The sequence below is a fragment of the Bolinopsis microptera genome, chromosome 3 (genome assembly GCF_026151205.1).
Source record: "Bolinopsis microptera isolate Bmic1 chromosome 3, MBARI_Bmic_1.0, whole genome shotgun sequence".
Classification (NCBI taxonomy): domain Eukaryota; kingdom Metazoa; phylum Ctenophora; class Tentaculata; order Lobata; family Bolinopsidae; genus Bolinopsis; species Bolinopsis microptera.
The window spans coordinates 4,112,302-4,133,543 of record NC_087074.1 but is presented as its reverse complement, the minus strand read 5'-3'; the positions used below and the strand labels follow the sequence as shown (position 1 = coordinate 4,133,543).

The 21,242-nt window shown below is 40.3% G+C and overlaps 4 protein-coding genes across 5 annotated transcripts; all 4 read left to right on the top strand.

The window, feature by feature from the left end:
• On the top strand, positions 1-1,034 carry LOC134812853 (ADP-ribosylation factor-like protein 6). Its single transcript, XM_063820430.1, has one exon. The coding sequence runs from the start codon at positions 13-15 to the stop codon at positions 556-558; it is 546 nt and encodes a 181-aa protein (XP_063676500.1). The 5' UTR covers positions 1-12; the 3' UTR covers positions 559-1,034.
• Positions 1,035-1,259: 225 nt separating this feature from the next.
• On the top strand, positions 1,260-4,872 carry LOC134812628 (uncharacterized). Of its 2 annotated transcripts, none has more exons than XM_063820116.1 (5): positions 1,260-2,362; positions 2,511-2,680; positions 2,850-2,992; positions 3,116-3,284; positions 3,797-4,872. In XM_063820116.1, exons 1-5 carry the CDS (start codon positions 1,271-1,273, stop codon positions 4,734-4,736), a joined length of 2,514 nt encoding a protein of 837 aa, XP_063676186.1. In that variant the 5' UTR covers positions 1,260-1,270; the 3' UTR covers positions 4,737-4,872. The 2 variants fall into 2 exon arrangements, with proteins under 2 accessions (XP_063676186.1, XP_063676185.1); XM_063820115.1 differs by having other exon boundaries at positions 2,835-2,992; positions 3,797-4,808.
• A 3,813-nt stretch (positions 4,873-8,685) lies between these two features.
• LOC134812850 (tectonic-1-like) lies at positions 8,686-15,111 on the top strand. The gene is made up of 3 exons (XM_063820428.1): positions 8,686-9,947; positions 12,646-12,861; positions 14,378-15,111. Exons 1-3 carry the CDS (start codon positions 8,729-8,731, stop codon positions 14,632-14,634), a joined length of 1,692 nt encoding a protein of 563 aa, XP_063676498.1. The 5' UTR covers positions 8,686-8,728; the 3' UTR covers positions 14,635-15,111.
• A 32-nt stretch (positions 15,112-15,143) lies between these two features.
• On the top strand, positions 15,144-21,147 carry LOC134812852 (major facilitator superfamily domain-containing protein 9-like). The gene is made up of 8 exons (XM_063820429.1): positions 15,144-15,321; positions 17,582-17,713; positions 18,002-18,188; positions 18,692-18,794; positions 19,001-19,156; positions 19,826-19,977; positions 20,140-20,250; positions 20,439-21,147. The coding sequence occupies exons 1-8, from the start codon at positions 15,262-15,264 to the stop codon at positions 20,456-20,458; spliced, it is 921 nt and encodes a 306-aa protein (XP_063676499.1). The 5' UTR covers positions 15,144-15,261; the 3' UTR covers positions 20,459-21,147.
• The last annotated feature ends 95 nt before the right edge of the window (positions 21,148-21,242 follow it).

Here is a 21,242-nt window from a genome sequence, read left to right as displayed (position 1 = left end):
CATCATTTCAGGATGGGTAGTGGAATCTCGAAAAAGAAATCTAACATCATATGTGTTGGACTTGATAACAGTGGGAAATCTACAATTCTGAACAAGTTAAAATCAGACAAAGAGCAATCACATGACATTGTGCCTACTGTTGGATTTTCAGTTGAAAGCTTTTCAGCTTCCTCTATCAATTTCACTGTTTTCGATATGTCAGGTCAAGGGAAGTACAGGAATCTTTGGGAGGCCCATTACAACGATGTTGATGGTGTCATAATGGTTGTAGACAGTAGTGACAAACTGAGAATTGTCGTTGCTAAGGAAGAACTTGAAAATTTCTTGCAACACAATGATATAAAGAATAAAGGCATACCAATTCTTGTTTACAGCAACAAGATGGATGTGAGAGATTCCCTGTCTCCTTCACAAGTTTCCTTGAAGCTGGAGCTGGATCAAATAAGAAATAAACCTTGGCAGATATTTGGGAGTAATGCACTGACTGGAGAAAATTTAGGAGAAGGAGTCAACTGGTTAGCTGCACAAATACGTCAATATAGACTGAAACGACAATGAAAGTTATTGAAAGCTTTTCCTTCGGAATGCATTCAACAACCAAACTTAAATATTCAGTCTTTCCAAATCTTCCTCTTGTAAATATCCTTGTTACATTTTTCATGGTATCAAATCACAACTTCTGCCTATGATTCGATATGCAATATAGTTCTGTGTTATCATTTCAAACCTTTCTCACATTTTTAAATCATGGGTTGTGAATTTGTGATTAAGTCAATTAATAGATTTAGCTAGTGATGCAATTATTTCTGCCCTGAAGTATACTCTGTAAAATTATTTTATTCTATAATCAGTAAAATCATTATATTCTTGTTAATTGTATAAAATGTACAGTAAGTGATTCTTAGTGTGCAGCTATGATAAGACAACCATGAAAGTGTTAATAATATAACAAAGATTATTATAATTATGTAACATGTTTGTGTTTAGATTGTCAGATAATTGATTATAGTTACATGCATTAATTTATTTCATTGTTGTAAAAATGGTTTGTTTCCTGTTCTGAGTAGCTTTTGCTTTCTAGGTAGATTATCTTCCAGTAACCAATGCATGCGCATGGTTGGCTACTGGAAAGTGCTAGAATAGCCCTAGAAAAGAATTAGAATGGTTTTGAAATTTACCTTTAAATAGTATCTCATGATTTGTACCTTTTTTATAGTAATAACATTTATTAACTACTAAAGCTAATCTGCCAAATTCAGGACTCAGCAGTATGGGAAGCAGAATAAAGGAGAAAGAAATCTTGTATTTATGGAGGATAACATTATTTTTCAATATGGTCATAATGAATGGAGTCAATTCGTCAAGTTTCATTGTTACTGAAGACTTGTACACAAATGAAAACCCACCCTTTACCCTCCCTGTGTTTTACACAAACAGTATGGACTCCCCGATCTCTCTAAAATGTAAAACCGTTAATAGTAACAGCGGACTTACAGCTCAAACTGTGACATTACCAGTGGGTTCTAACCAGAAGGTTGATGTGGTGTTCTCTGGTAGCCTCACGATTTCTCTTCCTTTTGAAGTTTCTTGCTCAGTTGAAGACGAAACAGAAATACTGACTAAATCTATTGTATCAGACACTGAGAGAGTATTGGGATTGTGCCATTTAGACCAGTTATACGCTGACCCAACCACTGGTAAAGTAGAAATTCGCACAGCTGAAACTCAAGGTGATATAACTCTAAACTTTTGTTCATGTATTAATGTTGATGAAAAATCGATCCTTCTTTTTGATGACAAAGACACAGCTGAAGTTAGTAACGGTAACTGTGTTGGGCCAGTTTGCAAGTGCACTCTAAAATGCACTTACAATACTAATCAGTTTGTAAGTAGAGAACTGAAAGTTCTGAAACCTGTCCTCTACATAAAATCTTCATTCGAGAAACTTACACTCTTCAAGAACACATCAACCATTGCTGCCTTCACTTTTCCTCCTTCTAAAGATGCTCTTGAATGTTTTGCAAACAAAGTGGATGTTTCAGAAAGTACTTTTCTTGTTGGGGATGTAATCAAGAACGGTAACTTTAAAGATCTGGTATTGGAAGAGTCGCAGTCTGACCCTGGTGTGTACCACGTCTTTCCAAAGGACTCAGCTGTGCTATCAGGGGTATATGGGATAAAGTGCACTTCTGGCACAACTTCTGATACATTTGTGTTTGAATTTGACAATAGTGAAGCGAGCAATATTGTCGGAGAGAAAATTGACTTCGATGAGTATGTTTCTGTACCTTGTTCTTGTGATAAAACTCCAGGTTTCTGTGATCATCGGTGTTGTTGTGATTCAGATTGCTCAGATGTACAGGTACTTGTCTATTTCACTGCAAAGAGGTGTTATGTTCCGTCGAATACTACTGCCCCTAAAATACTAATAATCCAAGTGCTCCCAATAATTATTTATGTAACATTATAATTGTCTAAAATATGGCCGAATTTATTTCCCCTATCCCCAGGAAGAGTCGTTCAGCAGCTGTATCGAAGGACCTAAGGGAGGTGACCACACTGTTAGAATAACTCCGTCGTGTTCTGACGTCAGTAACGTCTCCCCCTGGGAACGAGCTTTGTGCATCAAGACTTCCAACTCTGCTTTTCTCGGCAGATACTTCAATTTTGTCAACCGAAGGTTACTATTTCACGAATTCTGATCACTCGAGCTTTCAAGCATGACTACATTATATTCAAAACATTATATATCAAAAGTCATATTTGTAGAAAATCGATTTTGGGACTCGAAACCTTCCAAAACCTTCCAAAACGGAAAACTAACAGAAAATTAGATCTTCCAATCCCAGTTTCACAGCGGAGAATGAGTGGGATGATAGCAACATCGCCGGTATACCCACATCATCGTCAAAATCTACAAAAGGATATCCAATCTTCACTCTCATTTCTCTAGATGAGAACACTGACGTGAAGGGTTTCCTCACCTTACCAGGTATTTGCTAATTTTTTTTCAATTTTGTTTTTGTTTTTCATTTACTTTGATCGAGGTTTTATACAGGAATATATTTTGGAAGATTTAATAACTTAAATTAATTAACGTCCAGAATAATTCCAGGTAGAGTAGGACGATCCTGCATCTCAGCTGACCCGTTAAAATTACTGGAGAACTCCCATGCTATTTGTAGTAGAGAGGTTACAGATAATTGCAATATGGAGTTTGGGGGAGCTTTCAGTGCCCGCTCTTACCTTAGTCCTACAGAACGTTCCGTCGATCCTTGCGGATGGTATGTGTTAACTTGTTCTCAATATTGTTAAAGTTATTTATCGGATATAATTATATAATGATCATCCTACTAAATCAGTGGCTCACAGGTCACACATTGTATTGTGTTTGTATATTAGAGCTTTAGCCACAGGTAGGTTGGTCTGCACGGAGCCCCACAGTTTCAATTCCTTGTTTAACTAGCCGTACAGCAAGGATATCCACTGTGCTCACCAGGTTAGGCACATAACCAACACTACCCTGCTAAAGTTAACTATATACTATGGTTTTCTCGAAAGTATTTCCTTGTATTTGACTTTTGTCAAGAAAGTACTCTTACTTTCGGTTCAGATGTTATATAAGCTAGCCTTTTATGTGATAATCATAGTACTTTTAAAACCGTCATTCCTTCGTTGTAATCATCACTCAAAACCTTTATCCCAAAACTCACTCAACTTTGGTTCCCTCTTATGACTGAACCCACCAACTTTGTACTATCAAGACATAGATAAATCACTACAATAATAATCACAGGTTTACACGTGTATACTCAAACGGAGTGAATTCAAATGAAGCTTCAGAAGCTATAATAAAAGTACTCTACAAAAAGGACGGAGTGATTATCAACAACTTGGCCTCGAAAATCCTGCAGGATCAATCCTGTGAGCATGCAGTTACAGGAGTGCTGTACGAAGTATCTATCTCCTCTGGTGTTATAATCTATATCACCGCTACAATCACTATACAGGACCTCAGGAATGTTGATAGCGTGATGACGTCATATAGTGTGGTCTACAAATCAGCTGATATGAAATCGGTGATTGCTAAAGAAATGCCCCCAGAGATAGGATACAAACGGCACGAACCACTCCTTGTATCATCTGGCACATTCCAACTGCCCCAGTATGGCAACTGTGATGATGATAAGAAAAGAAATACCCCCGAATTCAGAGTATCTACTATCGTCCAATGTTACAAGATCATCCAGGACAACAACATCAAACAGAACTGTTCAGCACTGTACGATTCACTTCTAAAAGGCTACTTCCAGATAATAGAGAACGGGACTATGATAGGATCAACTCCCGGAAATAGTTCCCTGATAACAGCCACCCTTACTAACCCACTAAACATTACTGATATCACAGAAACAGAGCTCTGTGATTACCTCCCCTCATATCTCCACATTAAAATATACCACAAGAACAACACCCTTTCTGGGGAGGACATCACCAATGTCACCTTCAGTTTAGAACACGGTTCTATCACTCAGTTCAGTGGTGATAGGTTTCTGTTACAAGCTGATCTTCAGTATCTTATCTCTGATGTTCCTGTCACGAGGGGCTCGTTATCTTTTGAGGATATTATCGAGTTCTTTGAGAACAAGCAGGAGCTCTTGAACAGTTTGATTGTTGTTTTTGCGGCGCTTATCTATTTTGCTATCCCCAAAAATTTGTTGTCTTCAAAGCTTTAACGTTCGTGAGATAGATATATTTTCAAACGCTATATTTTAATATGTATTTTAAATTGAATGTAAATATATGTGAATAGACAACAAATTATTATGGCTATAATGATTAATAGTTCATCGACAAGTCAGCTTAAAAATGGGGGGGGGGGGTGTCATGTCCGTCTATGTCCGCCTATGTCCTGTCCTTTTTGGATTCTATGAGACAACGGACGTGTTTTTTGGGACATTGGCGGACACGGACGGACATTGGCGGACTCGGACGGACATTGGCGGACTCGGACGGACATTGGCGGACTCGGACGGACATTGGCGGACCCGGACGGACATTGGCGGACTTGTATGGACATTGGTGGACATTAGCGGACATTGGTGGACATTAGCGGACAAACATTTTGAGGACTGAAGAGTACTGAAGAGTACTGAGGAGGATGGCTGAGAAGGATGGCTGAGGAGGATGGCTCAGAAGGATGGCTCAGGAGGATGACTGAGGAGGATGACTGAGGAGGATGACTGAGAGGGAGGAGAAGGATCAGGAAGACCCAGGAGGAGGAGGAGGAGGACCCAGAAAGAGGACCTACAGGGTGAGTTGAAAATAGTGTGTAGAATGTAAATGGCTCAAAGGTCAGCGCGTGTGTGGTTATTGTATTGCGCGAGCAATTTTTGATCGCGTGCCCTGAAAATCGAGTCTAAAAATCTATCTCCTCCTACATTTTTTGAGCAATCACCCTGAAACTTTCAGGATATGTTTTAGGGATCATTTAGAAGAGATGAGCCAAACAGAATTTTGAGAGTGGCCTTTTTAAAAAAATTTTTTCGATTTTGAAATCGTAGACCTCGAAAAACCATCAAAAAACGAGGTCCAAGATTTTAAAAATCGAATAAAAATTTTTTAAAGCCCTATCTCAAAATTCTGTTTGGCTCATCTCTTTTAAATGATCGCTAAAACATATCCTGAAAGTTTCAGGGTGATTGCTCAAAAAATGTAGGAGGAGATAGATTTTTAGACTCGATTTTCAGGGCACGCGATTTGAGAACCCCATTAGGACGAATTTACGAATTTTTGGAAAACTGCCAGAAATCGGCAGTGTCGAGATAGCCCGACCACTGTCCGCGGACAACTGTCCGCGGACACCTGTCTACCAGATCATATTACTGTATAATAACAGTATCCCCTGAATCAAGCAACAGGTGTTTGTGAATAGTTGATTGGTTACCAGATCATATGAATGGTATGTATGGTATCTTGGATGCAATTAGTTACGACTAGCATAATTAATTGTAGCGTAGTAAATTACTGGGTCAAACTATTGATTACGATTCAAATGACGGATGCTGACGGATGTGCCCGAGTAAACATCCTCCACTATAATAATTGATGGGGTATTTTTCGTGAATAAGTGCGTCTGTTTGTGTTCGCCGTCTGCTCCGAATGGGTCCTACTCTGCTTGTAGAAGGGGGGTGATCAACTGCAACTGGAGGACTAGGCTGCAATACATCGACTGGAGGTGATGGGAGCAAGGATGTTTGTGATGTTTGCTTGATTCAGGGGATGATGTGAACCCTGCTTGATTCAGGGGATACTGTTATTATGCAGTAATATGATCTGGTAGACAGATGTTCGTGGACAGTGGTCGGGCTATCTCGATACTGCCCAAAAATCAACCAAATTATGAGTTAGAATCAAATGAGAGGCAAGAATGAAATTTGTAACGTTTATGAACTGATAGCAATTCACCTTTCAAAATTTGCTCCTTCATAAAAAAAATTATCGATTTTTACATTCTACACACTATTTTCAACTCACCCTGTAGGAGGAGGAGGAGGAGAACTGAGGAGGATGACTCAGGAGGAGGAGGACTCAGGAGGAGGACTGAGGAGGACTGAGAAGGAGGAGGACTGAGGAGGATGGCTGAGGAGGATGGCTGAGGAGGATGACTGAGAGGGAGGAGGAGGAGGAAGAGGAGGAAGAGGACTGAGGAGGAGGAGGAGAAGGACTGAGGAGGAGAAGGAGGACCCAGGAGGAGGAGGACCCAGGAGGAGAAGGCCCCAGGAGGAGGACCCAGGAAAAGGCCCCAGGAGGAGGAGGAGGACTGGGGAGGAGGAGAACTGTTGAGGACTGATGAGGAGGACTGAGGACGAGGAGGAAGAGTAGGAGGAGGACTGAGGAGGGGAGGAGGAAGAGGACTGGGGAGGATCAGGAAGACCCAGGAGGACCCAGGAGGAGGAGGAGGAGGAGGACCCAGGAGGACCCAGGAGGAGGAGGAGGACTGAGGAGGACTGTGGAGGAGGACTGACGATGACTGAGAAGGAGGAGGACTGAGGAGTACTGAGGAGGATGGCTGAGGAGGATGGCTGGGGAGGATGGCTGAGGAGGATGACTGAGGAGGATGACTGAGAGGGAGGAGGAGGAGGACTCAGGAGGAGGACTCAGAAGGAAGAGGAGGAGGATTCAGGAGGAGGACTCAGGAGGAGGACTTAGGAGAAATGAGAAGGAGGACTGAGGAGAACTGAGGAGGAGGAGGAGGACTGAATAGGAGGAGGAGAAGGAGGGGGACTGGGAGAGGACTGGGGAGGAGGAGGACTGATGAGAAGGATGAGGAGGAGGACCCAGGAGGAGGAGGACTGAGGACCGAGGAGGAAGAGGAGGATGAAGAGAAGGAGGAGGACCCAGGAGGAGGAGGACTGAGGAGGAGGACTGAGGAGGACTGAGGAGGATGGCTGAGGAGGATGACTGAGAGGGAAGAGGAGGAGGAGGAGGAGGAGGAGGAGGAGGAGGAGGACTGAGGAGGACTGAGAAGGAAGAGGAGGAGGAGGAGGACTGAATAGGAGGAGGAGGAGGGGGACTGGGGGAGGACTGAGGAGGAGGATGGAGGACTGAGGAGAAGGATGAGGAGGAGGACTGAGGAGGACTGAGGACTGAGGAGGAAGAGGAGGAGGATGAAGAGGAGGAGGAGGACCCAGGAGGAGGACCCAGGAGGAGGACTCAGGAGGAGGAGGAGGACTGGGGAGGAGGAGGACTGTTGAGGACTGATGAGGAGGACTGAGGACGAGGAGGAGGACTGAGGAGGGGAGGAGGAAGAGGACTGAGGAAGATCAGGAAGACCCAGGGGGAGGAGGAGGAAGAGTAGGAGGAGGAAGCATCTAAATGTTATTTCCATTTTGTCCGTTTTTGTCCATTTTTGTCCGTTTTTGTCCGCTCTATTTTTTGTCCGTTTTGAAAATATAGGGTACCGAACGGACAAAAAACATAATCCCCCCTATAACAGCAAAAATTGAACATTTTATTTAGCAATTTAGGTGTCCATTAATGTCCGCCTATGTACGCCTATGTCCGTCTATGTCCGCCTGTGTCCGCCTATGTCCGTCTATGTCCGCCTATGTCCTGTCCTTTTTGGATTCTATGAGACAAGCGGACATAGACGGACGTGACACCCCCCCCAAAATGACACCGATTTAAGTTTCAGAAAACATGCAGTATTTATTGTTTATCATTAATTTATTGATATGTAATTGTTTCTTTGTGTTCGAGCTGGACTACGAATTAAACCCTTTATTACTGTGTGAATATAATATTTTTATGCACAATTCGTGTAATATTTACTGTAAATTATTTGCTTATCGATTTATTCACAACGATGATCGGTGTATTTCTTTATTGATAAATAGAAACAAGGAAAGTATTGGTAAAATTAAATTGTCATCTAGACCTACTTATTTAATAATCACCATAATGATAACTCCGGCATAAGTTCACATAAAATTATAATTGAATTATAATGGGGCAATTTGTTTAATAATATTTTGAATTTGCGTATAAGAGCTTCTGTTCTAACGCAACCGTTTTTGACGTCTTGCTCTCTTAATGAAGTGATTATATTATGCATGTTGTACACATCCATACGAATATTAACGAACGCGCACATTCATTGACATATCTTAACTCTCCAATCTCAGATTGACAATGTAACATGTAAACGCCCTAACTCCCAACGAACATGCTTACCCTGCTCCTGCTCCTCTCACTTCACCCGCCATCTCACACCACCCTCTGCCCCTGTGACGTCACACCTCAAACATGTGACACTGACTGTTGTTGTGACATTTCCTGTTCTGCTGAACAAGTCCTCTCCTTCACATGCCAAACATTCCTGCTCTCCGACTCCAAGTTGTGTTGTGAAGACAAGTTGACCCTGACCCTGGAAGGGAGCTATCAGAACGTCAGGACATGTTCCAGTAACCTGGCTTGTTTGCAGGATACTCCCCGCTCTTACGGAGGGTTCCCTGACGGGGAACCACCTGATAGCACCGTGTGGAGGAGTCAGCTGGGAAGTTCCCCCGCCACGGTAGAAGTAGGTTCTCAGACTCAGTATCAGGACAGTGATGTGTTGTTGCAGGATAACGGGGCGGATCCTGCTTCCAGGTTCATGTTCCCTGTTCAGTTTCACGGCGATCTGTGTGCTAAGAGCCCTGTTTTGTTTTACTCGGAGATACAATCATCTTGTAGGAGGAAAGTAGATATGGGGGAAGTGTGTAATGCTGGTAGTATGTTAGATTACCACAGCTATCTTAACACTCTGCTCTCCTTCCCTGCAGCTAATTCTACTGAAGTTGTAGACTTGTCTGATGCTGACAACATTGTTTTCTACTGCCTTGATTCTTCTAAGGGACTTAAAGAAAAATGTACATTGAACCCGATAGGAGCTGTTCCTAAAGTTGCAAATGGTTTGTGTGTCAACGCTGTTCAAGAAGTAGCGATTTATCTGACAGTTTCTGCCGACAAAATGACTATATCAAGCGCTGCTGTTCGTGTTACCTTGACATCTTACCAAACCAACTCACCAGATAAACTCTCCCAGAAGTTCTCCATATCCTACCAACCAAGCTCACAAGTAAACATGATATCCGGTAATTTTGGGTATGTCCGGGGTTCTCACATCCTCTCAGGAGCAGTCCTGTTAGAAACAAACTCTGATCCTGAAGTTATCATGAACTCAGATTCAACTCACCGGATCTTGTCCCTGTTCAAGTCCCAGGACTGCTCTCAGTTTTCAGACCACCCTATTAGTTTTGGTACTGGGTATTACACAGGGTGTAAGATGGAGCTGCCGTTCTATAACTTTGAGGTGATGTCTGGAGGTGATAAGGAGCAGTATTGTCAGGTGATTAAGGGTATTAGTGGTAGTGTCTTCAACGTTACTAAAGGGATCGTTGTAGGTTAGTGAACTTAGCTAGCTACTGTTATTTAAATATAATTAAGACCCTGGTCATTAGAAACACCCCTAAAAGTTCGTTTTTGAAAAAAAATATAAAACATCCGTAATTTCATTTCTGTTTTAGTTACGCATTCAATTTTTTGTATGCGTATAGAAAATTAATACGGCTTAAAAATGAGATGTCCGGCGACCTCCTAGCTCACTCACAAGACTCAGTAGGAGTGATTGAACTGCGAGGGACAATTGAGGCTAACGAATTTACTCATTATTTTCAAAAAAGAACATTCTCGTGTTACGTCCATGATATCCAGGTTGCAAGTATAATCCATAGTGATTATACTTGATCGAGATCTAAGCTTTAATTATTCGAGGTGAAAATGAGGCTAACCACCTTTTGAGAGGGTGAAATGAGGCTAACAAGTATACTGTTGTGTATATTTTTGAGCAGGTTCAGTATTGTTACTATCTAATAAGTCAACAATAAAAATGTATTCATCCTCTTCAAGCTCAACATTTCAGAAATCGCCGAGTCTACTTGTAGGAGGCCAAAATGAGGCTAATAAATAATTCGACCGCATTTTAACTTTAATGTACGGAAACATGTTATAGACCCACTATAAAATTTGTAATTGTAGCCCGAAGGTTATTGAGACTTTATCGAAACTTATGTGAGGTTGGATTGAGGCTACCTTCCCTCCTTGAGGCAAAATTGAGGCTAACAGATACACTGCGCAGACAAACGTCACTGTGCCGGCTGTCAAGTAGTTGCTGAGCAGCAGCAGCAGTTAGATGAAGAAAATGAAGTTGAGGAAGGAAATGTATTAGAACTGTTGGCTAGAGTAAGCCCCTTACTTCTATGGAGCTCTTTGGCTAATTGCTCTGGCAATGCTCTCTATGGGGCCATGTAATATTACATGATCTGATATCATGCCAATCTAGGCTCTAAACTATATAATAAGGTATAATGAAAATGGAACTGTTTGAGAAAGTTTTACAAGGGAAGTTTTTATTTCGCTTGACACATCTCAAACGCAAGGAAATATTTTTTAACAAATATAAATATAAATTTTTCCACAATTGTCAATCGACTTGATCAATGCACCAATTAACAATGAATCTACCTCAAATCACTAATTTACACCATTAGTTAGATCTATACCTCTTTAAACTGGCGAGAGGGCTCAAAAAAACCAGTGCAATTAGTTTTGTAATGCGCGATTTTGAAAATAATTAGTGGCTATGAAATAGGTCAAAAGTGGAGTTATATAAAGAAAATAAAAGCATTCAACATTAAAACTATCGCTTATAAAATATTATAATAAGCAGGAGTTAGCCTCAATCTTACCTCTCAAGTGAATACAGGTTAGGCAGACCGCAAAAACAATTTGAAATTGAAGGGCTAGTCCGAAGAAGCAGTAGAACAAGAAATGAACAAAACCTTGATAGTTAGCCTTATTTTACCCTCCATCAAAAGACAGAAAGGGTAGGTGGATTCTACCCTCGACCTAAAGTATCCATATAATGTATACCAGGGCAAAGGATAGTTTAAAAAGGACGTTATTGTTCAAACATAATTCAAAAATCAGAAAAGATCTGTTAGCCTCATTTCCCCCTCAATTAGAAGAAAAAAGGGGACGGCTGGGCTAGCCTTCAACCTAGAGCATCCATCTCATGCATTTTAGGTCAGAGGATACTTTGATAGACGTTATTGTTCAAATATAATTCATAACTTAGTAATGACTTGTTAGCCTCATTTCCCCCTCCATTAGAAGGAAAAAGGGGTCGGCTGGACCAGCCTTCGACCTAGAGAGCGTCCATCTCATGTATTTAGGTCAGAGGATAATTTGATAGACGTTATTGTTCAAATATAATTCATAACTTAGTAATGACTTGTTAGCCTCATTTCCCCCTCCATTAGAAGGAAAAAGGGGACGGCTGGGCTAGCCTTCAACCTAGAGCATCCATCTCATGCATTTTAGGTCAGAGGATACCTTGATAGACGTTATTATTCAAATATAATTCATAACTTAGTAATGACTTGTTAGCCTCATTTCCCCCTCCATTAGAAGAAATCAAGGGGTCGGTTGGGCAAGCCTTCGATCTAGAGCATCAATCTCATCTATTTTAGGTCAGAGGATACTTTGATAGACACTATTATTCAAAAATAATTCACAAATTAGTAATAACTTGTTAGCCTCATTTTTCCCTCAATTAGTGAAAAAATTTCCCTCTTCTCTCTGGATTCTGAAAGAGTCAGATCTGATGAATCGATTAAACATGTTTAAACTTTTATAGCATGCTTGGAAGCTGTTATTAGGAGACAAAATGTAAATGACTCGTTAGCCTCAATTTGCCCTCGACTAAATGCTTCAAAACTTTTATTAATCGAAACAAAATTAGTTGAACTATAGATATGTGAAATATCATATGCCTATCTCAAAAGTTCTTCCTGTGAAAATCTTCTAAAGTTAAAATGGGAAAATGTGGTCCATCTCGTGCGAACTTTCCTAATGACCAGGGTCTTAATACACCTTTATTGGGCGAATTTCCTCATTGATTAAACATAATATCCAACGTGTATTGTCTGTTATAACTTATAACAATAAATTGCTGATGGCATCATACAGTTCACCTTAAAATTGAACTGTGAAATATACTAAACTAGTTTTCCAATCTAATGAAAACAAACCACCTAACAGGGGCAACAGGTCGAGCCAGCACAAGTGACTTATCTCAGTGGGTCTACGTAGAAACAGAGCCTGATATCTCAAGCCCAGCAGTGAGCCTAGAGAGCACTGTGAAGTGCAGTGACGTCATTAGTCACGTGACCTACAAAGTGTTCTACACTGAGGTGGGGGAGGCGGGTGATCTGCAGGCTATCATTACCGCCGTTAAAGTACAGTTCACCACTCAGGGTAAGTGTTCGCAATAATATTGTATAGTATAGTTATCACATTATTGTGCTACTGAAGGGTTTGTCATGTGTGTCGCTCGAACGCACTGTTATGTCAAAACATTCCTTAACAAATTTTATAAATATTACGTACGGGTAAATGCCTCACAGAATGGCTAGCCTCACAGAATGGCCAAATTTGTAAATGTTTTTGTAACTAATTTTTTATAAAAGACTGGTAGGTTTTGTGGATACCATATGAAACAAAAGTCTTCTGGCAACACTTCCTGTGGTGAAATCATTAACTAGGACCACATTTTCTGGCATAAATATGACTGTTTATGTAGAAATTTTGAGCACTGAAAAATTTGTTTTCAAATTTTTGAACTAAGTTTACATTTTGGTGAGAACTTCTGGCACCAGTATGACAGAAGATGTTCAAAGAATAGTATTCATCAAAAAAAACGAACATTGTTCAATATAGGAAGAAAAAAATGCTAAAATGGCTACACGCCTCACAAAATGGCCAAAATATGCCTCACAAAATTTGTTTTCAAATTTTTGAACTAAGTTTGCATTTTGGTGAGAACTTCTGGCACCAGTATGACAGAAGATGTTTAAAGAATAGTATTCATCAAACAAAACGAACATTGTTCAATTTAGGAAGAAACAAAATGTTAAAATGGCTAAACGCCTCACAAAATGGCCAAAATATGCCTCACAAAATGGCCAAAATTTAAAACTCCTTTTATTCAATGAAACCATAAGTCTAAAGTATTCACAAGCTATTTATCATACAATAACACCCCAGATGGAGTGTTTTTACAGCCGAATGAAGGTTATAAATCATGAAATCAGGGAATATGAACAACGCCACACAAAATGGCCATTTTTGGTGTAGGAAATTATGCCCTTTTTATTCAGTTCTAAGAAATTTCACCTATATGGGGGTGTTAACAAGGCATATTAATACCAGCAGCATGCCTGAAACAAGAGCCAAAGGTTTTAGAAAAATAAAATTTTCTCGTTTTCTTTTTTTTTTGCCATTTTGTCAGGCATTTTTTCTTTTTTGTGAAATAATTTTTCACAGCTCAGTTTTTTCGTGAGTTTTAGGTTATTACCCCATTCCTTAATAGGTTTTCTAAGAACGTGTGGTGATAGAAATTTAAAAAGTATCTCCATCAACAAAATTATAGAAATTCAGATTTGGCCATTCTGTGAGGCATGTTTTTTTGGAGGAAGATTTTCCGGCCAATTTTTCTCAAAGAAAAAATGGTTATGAGATTAAATGAACCCCCGGGAAGAAAAATATGAGTGTCAACTTAGCTTCTTATGAGATAAAAACTGGAATAAAGTGTGTTTTGTGACTTTGAGAGACCTTCCTTTTTTTTGGCCATTCTGTGAGGCAAATACCCGTATCAGTTAACTGCGCCATCTAGTCAAAATTCCGATTAAGGTATCTTGACAATTGTTCTCTAGGCCGGCTCAGTACAACGCTATGTGACTATGTTATACCTCACACCTCCCCCACATTTCAGATGTAGTATTATACTGCAGCAGTACACACTGTACCTCCAACAAGGCCCAGTACGTGGTGCTATCCAACAGTGTCCAGTTCCACTACAACACCCCCGACCTTCACCACAGATACAAGGTCAACCCCCGTACCACTGCGCTGCTGCCTCTAGACTTCTTCTACCCTATCACTGCGGGAGGGAGACGAGCTAGTGTGGGGTTAGGATGGGGCTGTGTCGTGCTGGGTTATTGTTTTAGCAGGCTTATCTGGGCAGTTTGATCTTTTAGTGTTTTATTTTAGAAGCTGGATGAATTAGCTGCTCCACACGTTTATTTGCTGCAAGATTTCTGACATGTGCTTGTCCATCTGACATTCTTTCGTTATTCATAGAATCTTCTAGGATAGTTAGTACATATTCTACTTTTTGTAATACTACCTGACCATATTTTATACACGAGTAACGTATTTATTCAGATATTTTATTCGCAGACATCGCTAGCTTGTAACGAGCTTTGATTATTTATTGAATGTACAGTTTTGTTGAATGTATTTAAACTGTTAATATCACAATCTAATTTATTAATCTATACAATTTGTTTACGTACCAGATCACCGCTTGGTTACTATAAGTATATTAATGTATCACTTTATATTATGCACTTGACACAAGTGTGATCTTATTATGTATGTGACATTACTAGTACTAAATTATATTTCAACTGATCTGTTTTGAAGATTTATTTTGTATCTCTTTCTAAAGCAAAGAGCTTATTGTTCATGTTTTGCATAGGAATGTATAGAATGATGGTTAGAATGTTGTAAGGTACAAGTTGTGCGGTACCGTGGTAGCTCTCTCTCTCTCTCTCTCTGCTAGCAGCACAAAGTCAAATCCTCTTGATATCGATAATGTCGACCACAAAGAATCCCGATAGATTGAGTAATGTGCTTATTCTCCTTTCATTTCTTGTAAGTTGCTTTTTCAGTTTGCTATTTTGTTCTCAGTTTACAAGTTTATACCCAGTATATCAGTTTATCTAGGGTTACCTAGCAAATCAGAGATCTTGCAAGACTATTGTTTGATATGGATGTTTTAAAAGTACAAATTTAAACTCACCACATTTAAGATCAAATAAAACTGGGTCAATTTCACAGAATGGTGTAGCCCAGTTTACAAGTACATCCCCAGGATTACCTAGCAGTATCGCTGGTGTACCCCAGTTTACAAGTGTATCCCCAGGATTACCTAGCAGTATCGCTGGTGTACCCCAGTTTACAAGTATATCCCCAGGATTACCTAGCAGTATCGCTGGTGTACCCCAGTTTACAAGTATATCCCCAGGATTACCTAGCAGTATCGCTGGTGTACCCCAGCTTACAAGTTTATCCCCAGGATTACCTAGCAGTATCGCTGGTGTACCCCAGCTTACAAGTTTATCCCCAGGATTACCTAGCAGTATCGCTGGTGTACCCCAGCTTACAAGTTTATCCCCAGGATTACCTAGCAGTATCGCTGGTGTATCCCAGTTTACAAGTATATCCCCAGGATTACCTAGCAGTATCGCTGGTGTACCCCAGCTTACAAGTTTATCCCCAGGATTACCTAGCAGTATCGCTGGTGTACCCCAGCTTACAAGTATATCCCCAGGATTACCTAGCAGTATCGCTGGTGTACCCCAGTTTACAAGTATTTCCCCAGGATTACCAAGCAGTATCGCTGGTGTACCCCAGTTTACAAGTATATCCCCAGGATTACCTAGCAGTATCGCTGGTGTACCCCAGTTTACAAGTATATCCCCAGGATTACCTAGCAGTATCGCTGGTGTACCCCAGTTTACAAGAATATCCCCAGGATTACCTAGCAGTATCGCTGGTGTACCCCAGTTTACAAGTATATCCCCAGGATTACCTAGCAGTATCGCTGGTTTACTCCAGTTTACAAGTATATCCCCAGGATTACCTAGCAGTATCGCTGGTGTACCCCAGTTTACAAGAATATCCCCAGGATTACCTAGCAGTATCGCTGGTGTACCCCAGTTTACAAGTATATCCCCAGGATTACCTAGCAGTATCGCTGGTGTACCCCAGTTTACAAGTATATCCCCAGGATTACCTAGCAGTATCGCTGGTGTACCCCAGTTTACAAGTATATCCCCAGGATTACCTAGCAGTATCGCTGGTTTACCCCAGTTTACAAGTATATCCCCAGGATTACCTAGCAGTATCGCTGGTGTACCCCAGTTTACAAGTATATCCCCAGGATTACCTAGCAGTATCGCTGGTGTACCCCAGTTTACAAGTATATCCCCAGGATTACCTAGCAGTATCGCTGGTGTACCCCAGTTTACAAGAATATCCCCAGGATTACCTAGCAGTATCGCTGGTGTACCCCAGTTTACAAGTATATCCCCAGGATTACCTAGCAGTATCGCTGGTGTACCCCAGTTTACAAGTATATCCCCAAGATTACCTAGCAGTATCGCTGGTTTACCCCAGTTTACAAGTATATCCCCAGGATTACCTAGCAGTATCGCTGGTGTACCCCAGTTTACAAGTATATCCCCAGGATTACCTAGCAGTATCGCTGGTGTACCCCAGTTTACAAGTATATCCCCAGGATTACCTAGCAGTATCGCTGGTGTACCCCAGTTTACAAGTATATCCCCAGGATTACCTAGCAGTATCGCTGGTGTACCCCAGTTTACAAGTATATCCCCAGGATTACCTAGCAGTATCGCTGGTGTACCCCAGTTTACAAGTATATCCCCAGGATTACCTAGCAGTATCGCTGGTGTACCCCAGTTTACAAGTATATCCCCAGGATTACCTAGCAGTATCGCTGGTGTGCCCCAGTTTACAAGTATATCCCCAGGATTACCTAGCAGTATCGCTGGTGTACCCCAGTTTACAAGTATATCCCCAGGATTACCTAGCAGTATCGCTGGTGTACCCCAGTTTACAAGTATATCCCCAGGATTACCTAGCAGTATCGCTGGTGTACCCCAGTTTACAAGTATATCCCCAGGATTACCTAGCAGTATCGCTGGTGTACCCCAGTTTACAAGTATATCCCCAGGATTACCTAGCAGTATCGCTGGTGTACCCCAGTTTACAAGTATATCCCCAGGATTACCTAGCAGTATCGCTGGTGTACCCCAGTTTACAAGTATATCCCCAGGATTACATAGCAGTATCGCTGGTGTACCCCAGTTTACAAGTATATCCCCAGGATTACCTAGCAGTATCGCTGGTGTACCCCCAGATGGGTATTAGAATGCGGGAGTTGGGTGCTTCTCAGTTTATGAGCGGTCTTATTTCCTCTTCTTACGGGGCTATCCAACTCTTCAGTGCTACTGCTCACGTTAGTTTAATAATTATTTATAAGTTAACTTTAATCTGCTTACGAGCAATAACTGTTATTAGTGCTCTTAGAAGCTTCAAACCGATCAATTTAATGCCTCATTTGAGATACTACACCGAGCTTATTTTACTCAGTTCCTTTCATTGATAATACCATTTCAATGCTTAATTCTAGATATTTAATATCTTAATTCTAGATATTTAATATCTTAATTCTAGATATTTGGTCTTATATTAATATAATTTTAATACATAACGCAATTTGGTATGTAACTGGGTCCCCTCTCAGGGTGTGGTATGTGATCAGTACGGGAGAAGAATTCCTCTCCTCCTCTGTCTCGTCTCTATCACGTGTTCTTATCTCGCTCTGTCTGGTAGCATGTCGTTTGTTAGTATTCTGGTGATAAGATCTGTGTTGGGTCTTGTTAAACATACTCAGTCTACTCTCAAGGTTATCGGAGGAGATATTCATACGGGTAAGATAATTACTATTATATTGAACTTTACCTAAAAAAAGAATATTCTCATATTCAGAAACATCACAACTATGCGACTCATAAATAATGTTCCTATCCGGACATCACACACTATTATAACCATGTATTATGATATTTTATGGCAATATTTTCATTTAAGCATGTTTATTATCATGTGCAGCGAGTTCGTTACCAACAACTCCAAAATCCTTTTATTTCACGACTAAACTGTTTCGGACCGTTATATTGCATTACATGGTACATGGTACCATTTGATATTTTGATATAATGCGACACATCTTGAAAATCGAATCATTATTTATAACGTTCGTAACCACAATTCAGCGAGTTTACAAATTGCCCACCCAATATAGCAATATAGCAATAGCGCAATATCTGCCTATATATTGTTCTTTTGTTGTACTGTGAAATCAGATGAAATTAAACATAAGCGGCAGTTTACGATAGCAATCCTATCCAAACAGCTAATATTTTGTTTACAGGGACCTCGAGAAGCACATTTATCAGCAAATCTAACAGTTTTAGTGGTCTAGCTTTCATGATAGGACCGTTCTTAGCGGCTTACTTCTTGGAACCCGATACCAGGTACACATGATATTTAACTTGTATCCTGTTTTTCAGAGCTCGTAAGCCTCGGATGAATAAGTAAGGGTCGATGACGATATATATATAATATATCTTGGGTTTCTTACTCTTAAAAACTAAAATTGTTTACAGAAATATCCAGCCGATACTAAAACTTGAAACAAAATTATGTTTGGTAATCTGCAACCCTTATCTTGTTATCCTAGTTTTCAGTACGGATGTTGGATATGCAGTGCGATATTTATGGTTACGCTAGTGATAACATATTTCTTTGTTGAGGAGACATTGCCCGTGGTAAGGGTTAAACCAGATAAACCTCTGGAGTCCAAACCTCAGTCATCTATCTTACAACGTTTCAAAAAGTGGGTACTTTGATAACTAACAAAATCATTATTCCATGTTTGAACTTCTCCACAAATTTATTATTTAACTCCGCCGTTTTGTGATGACTACACAAATTGTTTTAAATACAATATGATAACCAGAATGTAAACCTAATCGTGTTTCCATCCCGGGAACGGTAAATTTATTGATCTGATAAATTGCACCACGTGTTATCTCCATGATATAAACCTAATAATTTGTGTATACCCCAGATACAGCACGTGTTATCTCCATGATATAAACCTAATAATTTATGTGTACCCCAGATACAGCACGTGTTATCTCCATGATATAAACCTAATAATTGGTGTGTACCCCAGATACAGCACGTGTTATCTCCTGTCTCCATGATATAAACCTAATAATTTGTGTATACCCCAGATACAGCACGTGTTATCTCCATGATATAAACCTAATAATTTGTGTATACCCCAGATACAGCACGTGTTATCTCCATGATATAAACCTAATAATTTGTGTACCCCAGATATAGCACGTGTTATCTCCATGATATAAACCTAATAATTTGTGTATACCCCAGATACAGCACGTGTTATCTCCATGATATAAACCTAATAATTTGTGTACCCCAGATATAGCACGTGTTATCTCCATGATATAAACCTAATAATTTGTGTGTACCCCAGATACAGCAGCCTACAAGATATCTTCATCTACCGCTTCTGCGCAGCAGCCAGTGTTATTATACTCAGATACTTCACTCCTTTGTATACCCAACATTACTTTGGGTTCAATGCTAAACATGCTAGTTATATGACGTCTTTCTTTGGATTCTCAGGTTTTATTCTCGTGTGGAATACACCGCTCAAATTCTAGGATATATATTCATTTTTATCTGGAAAATTGCCTAACTTTAGATAGTAATTTCAAATCTTTTGATAAGTCATTGGAGTAAAATTCTGAAACCAAATTCTTACTCTTAAATGAGACCCCCCACCAGGAATAGTGTGTTCCTCTCTGGCAGGATATGTTGCCTGGCTAGTTAAGTTCCTGACAAACTTAAGCTCACCAGATACCTCTCTCTGCTCCTCATTTTCAGTATCGCCTCCACGTGAGTATATTCTAGAAGTTCTAGTGTTGTGATCTAACAGCGAATATCTGCGGTATTTTGTCCAGTATCAAGTAGAGTCTCTCACCACAACTTGATCAGCTGGTCGTTTTAAGCTTGATTGCGCTATTTTTGCTGATTTCATCCTACAACCGCTCATATTACTTTGAAACTATTTCACCTTATTTCAGGTTACTGTCCAGCTCAATAACCGCATTCCTAATAACCCAGTTCATGCTCTCATTTGCCACCCAGAACCTACGGATCATGATAGACTCCCTCATCCTCTCGGCAGCATCAGACTCAGACCGAGGGGAGGTGTTCGGGCTGGGTGCCAGTATAATAGGGCTCTGTAGGGTGGGAGGTCCTGTAGTAGCTGGGGCTCTGGCCGAGATTAACATGATGTTACCGTTAGTGTGCAGTGTGGTGTTAGCTGCGCTGGGGAGTGGGGTGTTGTTTTGGAGTGGGCGCAAGGTCAAGCAAGGATAGGGTCGGGTGTTGGCCGGATCAGGTTTCAGACATCATTCCATTTGGGGGACTGGACGTAATGAGTGGGATAAACATGACTGGTTAGCGTTAATTGGGTCTTCACGTTATCTGATCTGAAGTTTAGTTTTGTTGTAGAGATGTTTTTAGCTACCGAAATGTGGTTTGATTATCAGTTTTCTAGATTGTTCGTGAATCGTTTTTGCACGTTTTGTTTTTTAATAACGGTTTATCGTGTAATTTCTTTTGCTTGATTTCTTTTAAAAGGGTTGTCGTATTTTTGTATTTTGATATTAGGTAAATGATTTATGTCAGTCTGTATAATTTTGATAAACTTGTTCAATTATTTCAGTCAATGCAAGGATTTGTGACAATAACTGATGGATAAAGATTTCAAACTCTTTTCCAGGACTTTTTTCTGTTTACCTCGCTTTAGAAAAAAAGTGTGTAGTTTTAAGCCTACATATAAATGTTTGCTTATCTTTAAGGGGGCCGGGGGGGGGGGGGGG